Below are 9,343 nucleotides of genomic sequence, written 5' to 3' on the forward strand. Positions count from 1 at the left end.
GGGGTGGGGGGGGGGGTTAACATTAGCCAAAGTTTAAGGAAACAGATGTGTGTTCTCAAAGTGGAGATCTTCATGTTTGACCTTTGACTTGGTTCCTCAGGCTCTGCAGGAGAAGCTGTGGAACATGGCCGTCCCTCTATGCCTCAAACAAAATGTCACGGCAACAGCAGCAGCTCAACAGGTCAGCACACCCACATGTTGGTATTACCACAGCTGTGAGGTCATATAGGTCAAGTAGCATGACTGTGATTGGGTTTGCAGATTTTAGAGGAAACGTACAAGCTGGAGTTTCTGTACTGTGGGTTGGAAAGCAGACAGGTGGCCACGATACATCATGTTCGCCTCCAGGCCAAAGCCCTGCAGCTCATCCTGACTGCTCGCACCAGGCAAGGGTCAGTACACACACACACACACATATTCACCTCATACATTAAAGACTTCATGTCGACCACATCTGTAAACACACTATATCATCATCACTATATACAGATGTTTCTTTGTCATCTTTCTTCAGGTTGGATCCTCTCATCAGCAGCTGTGAGAAGTTTTTGCAGGACGTTGAGTCTTTTCAGAGGTAATATCTTTGTGTGTGTGTGTGTGTGTGTGTGTGCGTGCGTGCGTGCGTGCGTGCGTGCGTGCGTGTGTTTAGTGGAGTTTTTGTGGTAGAGTCCCCCTTCTCCTTACTGGGTCCACTCACTATTTTTTATTCCATGTTGTCTGCAACCTGCAGGCTGTTTCTGACAGAGCTGCCCCACCTCCAGGACAGTTTTGTGGATAAGCTTTTGGAGCTGATGCCGCGGCTGTCGTCCTGTAAACCAGTTGAGCTGGTGAAGATCCTCCAGACGACCCTCAGACAGAGTGGCCTGCTGCAGCTCAAACTGCCTGAACAGGTATAATGAATAAACAAGACTGAACTTCCGGTCTTTCACACTCTCATGTAGTGTGTATTTTTGAGTGCACAATGGCACGAGTTAGAATTTTTGGACCATTAGAGTTTTTTAGCCAGTTAAGGAATTTCTACCCAACAGCAGTGATGTAGCCTTTGAGTTTTTTGTTGTTGATAACATTTGCTTGCTGATTAACAGATCCATCGGGCGACAGCCACCATCATAGAGCCAACAGGGGAGTCTGACAATCCACTGAGGTTCACAACTGGCCTGGTGGTGGCGCTAGACATCGATGCAACACTAGAGCACGTCCAGGATCCGCAGAACAGTGTGAAAGTACAGGTCAGTTTGATGCACAGCTACATAACCAACCTCAGTTGACATTTTGGGTTTTGGTCTGTGTCGGAATTACAGTCTTCATCTTTTGTAGGTGGTGGCGAGCTGTTCAATACAGTTCGTTTTTTACTATTACTTTAGAGTAGGGCTAAAAAAACTCAGGGATAAAAGTATAATGTTAAAGACTCAGTTTTTATTTGTAACACTGAAAAAAATATTCTATGTCTAACTGTATAAGTAGTATTTAACAAAAAAAATAAACACACACAGCATACATCCTGCTGTGAGGTACTAAAGTAAGGTCACTTGCTTCCAACATAAAAACTCTTGAACTTGAATAAATATAAGTTTAAGAAAAACCGTGCGCAGTGTAAGAGAAGATGTGCAGTGTGCCTCTCTAGTCTCTGCTGCAGGTTTTGTGACAGGAACACGAGCCTGTGAACCAGTGTCTGGTTTGGGGGACACCCTGTGACATGTCACAACGTTAGCCCCGGTGCTAAACTCCCTTTCAGAAGGAGAGCTTGAGGCCGGGAAACTGTTTTTTTTTTGCAAAATGCCTGAACTTTGGGAACGTTGCTTCATGATGCCAAGAGAGAGGCCTGAGTGTAGGAAAGTGGTGAAATTTGCCACAGTGGCATGTGTGTGTGCAGAAGCATGAGAGAGAGAGAGAGATCGCACTATACAGCTTTCCTGTTCAAGTACATGTAGATCATAACCTACTGAACAATTATTCTGCACATTGGTCATTTAATTTCTCTTATATAAAATAGTATTGAATATATCGATACTTTTGGGTCATTAATGCTGAGTTTTTTGCAAAAAAATCAACTGAGCTTGACCGAGTCAGATCAGGTAACGTACAGTAACGGTTCAAATTAAAACGCTGACGGGGCCATTTTGTTCAACAACAAAAAAAATCTATCATTAGTGATCAATTCAAAAGTTCCTTTATAAAGATTAAAGTTCCTACACTTGAAATAAAACATACTAGTTTTCACTTGCTTATAATTTTATAGCTGAAATACTTTCAAAACAATGGAAGTTTGCTTCTGTTGGTTGATTGATAGTGACTGTCGTCTACTCATAACAATGCAGATTTCACGTTTAGCGGCAGCCACGTCAACTCTTTAAAATATAACCCTTAACTGTGGGTATGAATACTGGCTGAATCACCTGCTGTCTGCTCACCATACACGCCTTCTGTCTGCAGGTTCTGTATCCAGATGGCCAGAGTCATGTGATCCATCCTAGACCTGGAGACTTCAGAAAACCTGGACCTAACAGACACAGACTCATCACACAGGTCTACCTCTCCCACACCGCATGGACAGGTGGGTTTCACACTCACATCATTCGTGTTGCATATTTGTAATGTGTCAAATCTACTTCTAACAGGCGCCTAGAGGTTCACCAAAGTAATTCCATCTGTTCCTGCACTCCGTGTGTGTGCTCACATACCTGTTTCAAGTTAACACCAGCGTTAGTAGCCATTGCTACTTCAACTGTCACCCCCATCTCAAAACAAAGTATCAAATCCTAATTTTCTGAATCGATTCATATTCAAATCATTTCAAATGTGTCCTGATAGTTTTTGTATTGGATGTAGATACACACCCCATAATTCCCCTCCTCAGTGTGCTCAGTTTGACTGTTTCTCTCTGGTCCGTCTCTCAGAGCCGTCTCAGATCGAGGTGCGCCTCCTGCTGGCCTACAGCTCCTCCTCCACCTCCCTCTCTTCCTCAGCCTCCAAGCAGGGATGGAGCGACAGCATCGACAGCATCCCACCATCCGAGGCCGCTGTCGAGGGAACCATCCCATTCAGCAAGCCAGTCAAAGTCTACATCATGCCCAAACCTGCCCGGCGCTAACAAAACCCTGAACACAGGAAAGACGGACAAGGCTCTAACTCTTCTCAGCTTTCACATGTATGAGCTATGTTAAGGTCATTAATGTCAGCTGTGTCAGGTCACATTTCCCTTCACAACGACTGAAGTCGATTCAAAACTGTACAGAAAAGGTGAAACCGTTTTGCTTTCTCTTCAAAAACACATTCATTTTTAAAATTAGGGCAAGCGAGTGGCATCCATTAAAATCATTTATAGCTAAGTAGTAAGAAGCATAAGAGAATGTCATTTGTACAGGGAATATTTTTGTACTCTGCACTCGTTTCCTATGAAGACAAACGTTTGATGGCGATGACTCATTTTCTAATTTTATTTTCTGTAGCAAACAAGCAGAAATACATTTTCACCTCATGAGAAATGTACCTTATGTTCAATCTTTACAAAAAAGTTCTTTAAAAGGTAAAATGTATCTGTATTTCATTGTCAATTTGATCCTCAATCTTTGAAACAGGAAGAAGTTCAGTTCTGTCATTGATGTCAATAACAGAACTGAACTTCTTCCTGTTTAGAGAACAGTTCGAGTCGACAGATGTGATCTCTTCATCTACAGTCAAATATACAAAGGCCATCTGAAGTGCTTTTCTCTAACTTCACTGATTTATAATCATACGCAGAAGTTGCCAGCGCTCTTCTACAGTGCAGCTAACAGAACCTGGGCTGAAATGAGGGCTTTCCTACTTCGCAAGATTAGCGATGTAATGAAGACGTTTCAGTCGTAACCATGCAGGAAAAAGCTGAGAGCTAGAAGAAGTAGCCAGCTACACATCTGGCAAAACAGAGACTGAGAGCCATGGTATGGTACAGGCTTCCCCTCATCTTCTGTAGGTCATCTTCGTTGGTGCAGCAAGACAAGGGACATCCTTAACAGGTGGAGTGGAAGACGCCACCCACCTTGGCACCCTGGCCAGCCAGTTTGTTATATTCAGCAACGGCCTTTTCCGTCTGCAAGACTCTGACGTCAACGCCTTTCTGCTTCACAAAGTCCACAGTGGAGGAGGGGACCTGAGAGAAGAGACGACAGCACAGACAGACTTATATCATGTCTACACAGGAGCAGTTGCAGTGGGCCTGGCCCCAGGCATGGGCAATGAGGGCAATGACTAACCCAAAATTTTAAAAAATATTTTGTTCTTGTCCATTTGACCAGTCATAAACTTGCCACATTCAAATAATCAAAGTTTATTTATATCTGATTGTTTGGTCTGATCATGTAAAAACGGCTACTTCTCTATCAATTCACCATTAGTTTATGTTACACGCTGGTTATCAGCCTACTTCACTCACACTCAGTGACTTGACTCTGATTAGAACTGCCAGGTTTTAGTTCTAGTAAATCCATGACAGATTTATTCGGCTACTTGCAAATTGCGCCTTTTGTGATTATTGTCAATCATTTGTAATCACCTTCTAGTTGTAGTGGTTTAAAATTAAATATGTTATTAGATCCTATGGCTTTAATTTTTGATAACATAAAACAGTTCGTGTTATAGCTTACAGTCTTAAAGGACACTCGGAGAACCCAAGTAACAAGTCTTGAAGTCCGGCACTTAGCGACCAATCAACGTCTCTTAATGCCCGCCCCAGTCAAAGCTGTCTATGGCTGGGTTGCAGCCATTGCTGTGATATGTCAACACCACTACCATATTGTATTGGGCAAGACTGTCCTGTAAACAACTAGGAATTAACAGAGAAGCAGCAGTTTTTCTGGATAGAAAATCACTACAATGTTTATATTTCTCAACTGATTTCAGTTAGTTTTTATATTTAACGTTTTAACAATTCCTTATTACAATGAATTATTTTCCACCACATAAGTATTAAGTTCATGTAAACCTAACGTTGATACACAGTCCTCCTTATAGAAAACAGTGATTACAGCCTAAACTGTCAGGATTGTAAGTGTATGGAGACAACACTTCTATTTTTACTTCACGTAGATCATAAACCCTTCAATATAAAAATGATTCATTGAAATTATTTGAGAAATATAAACGTTATAGAGCTTTTTATCCAGATAAACTGCAGCTCCTCCATTCACTTGTGCTTGCCCAGTAAAATATGGCTGCAACATTGACGCACAATTCAGTGGCCAATGTCTATAGCTGCAGCCTCATTTTTGAGTCCTCAGGTGCGTCTGACAGAACACATATGCTATTACTTTAATCAGTCTAGCTGTCTGCACAGGCTGTGTAACAGCTCATGTTTTACTCATGTTGTAAGAGAACTACACTCACACTACACCTGTCTACACAGGGTCAGTCTCCCTCCGGCCTGCAACTACACCCTCATCCTGTGTACACACAGTCTCCATTTTTCATGTCAAAGGTTATCCACATATTAAGGAACATCCCAAATGCAAATGGTAGAAGTGGACAAGAAACTGTTACTGGACCCCGCTACCTACGAATGAAAGCACTGGTTACCTGGAGACAGTGAGAAACATTCCAGTTGAACCCACATATATAAAAAAAAAAAAAAAAACCCACTGCCATCTGAGTATAAATCTCATCTGTCTGTAACTATGTCAGGTTCACAGGCACAAACTGCTGCGTTGAAATCAAATGTGTAATATAAAATCAAAGCCTAACGTCATATTGCAGTTTGATGATCCGTATTCATTTTTAGCTCTGAATAGATTGGACTGTGTGGGATTGTTCTACCTGCAGAGCTTCACTCATGCCTCTGCCGATCACCAGCAAGTCGATCCCCTTCTTCAGCACCTCCTCCACATCAGCAGGTTGTACTCCTGGGTAATGCTGTGGTGGGAAAAGCAAAAGAACGCGTGAGCACTGTCATTAGAAAGAAAAGCACAGCATGTCTTAGTAGATCCTGTTGTTTTTGAAGCATTGGTCTGTTCTGTTGCTGCCATCATGCATTACTGTAAACGCATGTGTTTGTGTGGTCCAGGTATTACTCATGTTGTGGGGACCTAGATTTGTTTACACACTCACATTAAGTGGACTTGTCTTCCTTATGGGAACAAAAAGCAAATCCCCATGATGGAAATCATTACATTTTCAGGGGGAGACATGTTTTAAGGTTAAGGTTAGGCAAGTTGTAGTTATGGTTAATGTTAGAGAGAGTCTCCAGGAAATGAATATCAGTCAGTATAATATGTTGTCCATTCTAGTTCCACTCACATCAGTCCCAGTCTCTCTCCAGTCCCAGGCCCGGCTGCCTCCAGGCCAGACCTTACAGTCCTTGTAGCTGGAAGAGCATCCCTTCACCTTCATGTGGCCCCAGGAGAGAGAGGCGATCTCTGGAGAGGACATGGCTACATGCAGCTACCTGCTGAAAGACAAGGAAGGGACACAGAGATGGATAATGACCGTGTGCAGAGTATGTTCCGACAAGGCTTGAAAAAGGCCCCTAAACACCTTGTGATAACAGCAATCTGGCTGGTTCACTGGACGCTACAATATGTGCAATGTGTCTGACAAAATGGACACATTATGTAACTGAGCCCCCCCCCGTGAAGCAGGGTGTAGGAAGCATCAGGATTTGGGGCTGATTTGCTGCCACTGGACCTGGAGAGCTCCACATCATTGAGGGGAAAATGAGGGGAATTATCAGGGTCTCTTCCAGGATGATGTCAGGGTGTCTGTCCACCTGCTGAAGCTCTGGAGAAGCTGGGTGATGCTACAGGACAATGACCCTAAAACATCAAAGTAAATCTACTACAGAATGACCTCAGACACAGAAAATCCAGCTTCTGGAGCGGCCCAGTCAGAGCCCTCACCTTAGTCCAGTAGAGATGCTTTGGACTGAGCTGAGGAGAAACTTACAACTCAGACATCCTAAGAATATCTCTGAGCTGAAGCAGCTCTTTACAGAAGAACGGTCCAAACCTGAGTCTGACAAAACACAGTCAGACTCTGTTTCAAATATGGATTAAGCTAATAATTCTACATCTCCAACCCTGCAGCATGAAGATCTGCGATATCATCTCAGTGTCAAGGTGTTAAGATTAGTGTCACCTAATCAGTATCCGACCAAATATGGTGACAGTCTCTCCCTCTGTTCCTGAGTTACAGTGTTGAATCATTAGGATGACACAATGAAGTTGAGATTTTGGACAGACAACCTGGAAACATAATGCCTCCAGTCATGGCTGTAGCTGAGGCAGAGCCATAAACACTGCTCTTATAATGTTGAGTCAGCCAAAGTTTGACACAGTCGGCCAAAAACTCTTTATCAGCTGTTTGGCAGCTGTTTCGCAGGCTAGAAACACAATCAACAAGAAGGATTAACATTTCAATGTTCTACTCTTAAAATCTAGTCAATAACAAACAATAAATATCCACAGATTTAACAGTTAATTCTAAACCATCAGCTCAGTCATAACTTGACTAACTAGAATCACATGTTAATCGTGCTACTAAATATCAAGTTCTTTCTGCCTGAGGCGGGAAAAGAAACACACATTTCCTGATCATCACAGCAAATCAGTTGAGATTAACATTTAACATTTGTCAGCTGCAAAAGCCAAAACCTTCCGCTGCCAATTCTGCTGTTATTCATAGTCAACACAGACTGACTGAGAGCTATTTCTGTACCAGCCACAGACAGACGCCACCAAACCAATATCGACTCTGTCAAAGTCTTTTGTTGCATTAATGCAAAACTCTAAAGGTTAAAGACGGTTAGAGAATGAGCTGTCAGTAGTTTATTTAGATATAAGAAATAACCATGCCTCTGCTGCTGCTTACCTCCGCTCGTTGTCAACAAACTGGCCACACCCCCTGGAATTCTTGTTCCTGCTGTAATTAAAGGGAAACACCATCCAGCTCCTCTCAGATGCTCTGACCCCGCCCCCTTTCCGCGTGCTGTAGTATCTTTTCAACTGTTCCGACTTACTGACTTAATAGTGGTGTTTGTTGATGCTCAAAGCCACTAAAGGAGTGCTAGAGTGGGTATGAATCGTTTAAATGCGTTTCCTCCACACAGACGACTGTTTGTGTGTGCAACACTGTTTATTCTAATAAAACAGCAGACAACAACAGAGCACGCGGCTGTACGGCGTCACGGGCAAAGGCTGTGCTCATCACCCCCACCTGTGCTGGTGATCTCACCTATGCGCTTTTCTGAACCCATACACCACCCAGCGTTCAAAAAGAGAAAAGAATCAATACACAGTCTTTATCAGGGGTCTCCAACCTATTTTACTGAGAGCTACTTTGACAAATTGAAAGGGGCCGAGAGCTGCTCATGTCTTATATTACTGGTCACATTTCTTTACATATATCAAACCAAATAATTTGAGTAACATCATTTAACAAGTCATCAAATATCAAACTCACATTTTGTACCAAAAACATCTGAAATGAAATTTTTGTCATGATTCAGTCAAGACCTGAACACACAGACATGAGAACACCACTGCAAATAAAGCTCCATAAATGTGATAAAGGATCCAGAGAAAGGAGAAGCTCCTCAGTCAGTGATCGGTGATAGTTGTTAGTACATCAATGGCACATAACAAACAGGAACTTAAAATAGATCATTCACTACACTTAATTAAAAAAAAATTAAACATGAGATAAAAAAAAAAAATAACAGAGCTCAAGTTAAAGCCCATAGTTAAACTCACTGTATCCATGGCAACATATTTCCTGTTTGTTGTAAAAGTTTAGTTTCTTTCTGTTCTGTTATCAGAAAAGTTTCTATCACTGCATATCATATATATCATATAGAAGTTAAGACTGATGAGGGCATCTCATATGCCCCAAGTGACCCAAATTATATGAATTTACCCGCTTGACAGCTTAAAGCACATCAAGCGGGTAAATTCATATAATTTGGGAATTTTTTTTACAATTTTGCACAAATTCCAATACTTATCTAACACATTAGATCTTTCTGAAATCTCTAAGATGTTTTCAGAAGAAATTATGTAGATATTTTATTGCCAGAGGAGACATGCCACATCTATTAGTGTTCTAATATGAAATGATTTGCAAATTTTTCCCATCAATAAAATGAATAAAATTAAATTCATTTGAAGCTTAAGTTGTAGCTTTTTGCATTTTCTGTATCTGTGTGAACTTGTGTATAACAAAGAGGAGATCGTACCACAGCAATTTAATGACAATAGGTTCAAATGTTCCACTTAGTGCAGCACATATATACAGGGCAGTGGAAGAGGCTCAAAATACAAGACCTCTGTAGTAAACATTGACAGTCAGCAGTGATTTAGTGAGATGTTTTTTTTTTTTT

The 9,343-nt window shown here is 41.7% G+C and overlaps 2 protein-coding genes across 3 annotated transcripts in view; one reads left to right on the forward strand and one right to left on the reverse strand.

Annotated features, from left to right (window-relative positions):
• ints4 (integrator complex subunit 4) overlaps nucleotides 1-3,532 on the forward strand; it is a 21,620-nt gene extending 18,088 nt beyond the window's left edge. Inside the window, exons 18-24 of the mRNA XM_023397160.2 lie at nucleotides 101-181; nucleotides 262-392; nucleotides 515-574; nucleotides 731-890; nucleotides 1,086-1,229; nucleotides 2,434-2,554; nucleotides 2,898-3,532. Coding sequence (XP_023252928.1) covers nucleotides 101-181; nucleotides 262-392; nucleotides 515-574; nucleotides 731-890; nucleotides 1,086-1,229; nucleotides 2,434-2,554; nucleotides 2,898-3,091 — 891 coding nt within the window. The 3' untranslated portion in view covers nucleotides 3,092-3,532. The remainder of the gene's footprint in view (nucleotides 1-100; nucleotides 182-261; nucleotides 393-514; nucleotides 575-730; nucleotides 891-1,085; nucleotides 1,230-2,433; nucleotides 2,555-2,897) is intronic.
• aamdc (adipogenesis associated, Mth938 domain containing) lies at nucleotides 3,424-7,967 on the reverse strand. 2 transcript variants are annotated; one of them, XM_023397161.2, is made up of 4 exons: nucleotides 7,837-7,967; nucleotides 6,268-6,418; nucleotides 5,788-5,883; nucleotides 3,424-4,129 (listed from the first exon to the last, which is right to left on the reverse strand). In XM_023397161.2, exons 2-4 carry the CDS (start codon nucleotides 6,397-6,399, stop codon nucleotides 3,989-3,991), a joined length of 369 nt encoding a protein of 122 aa, XP_023252929.1. In that variant the 5' UTR covers nucleotides 6,400-6,418; nucleotides 7,837-7,967; the 3' UTR covers nucleotides 3,424-3,988. The 2 variants fall into 2 exon arrangements, with proteins under 2 accessions (XP_023252929.1, XP_023252930.1); XM_023397162.2 differs by having other exon boundaries at nucleotides 6,268-6,415; nucleotides 7,837-7,955.
• Between the last annotated feature and the right edge of the window lie 1,376 nt (nucleotides 7,968-9,343).

Source organism: Seriola lalandi, unplaced genomic scaffold, assembly GCF_002814215.2.
Source record: "Seriola lalandi dorsalis isolate HSWRI2012SDOR001 ecotype SW California unplaced genomic scaffold, Sedor1 jcf7180002054998, whole genome shotgun sequence".
Taxonomy (NCBI): Eukaryota; Metazoa; Chordata; class Actinopteri; order Carangiformes; family Carangidae; genus Seriola; species Seriola lalandi.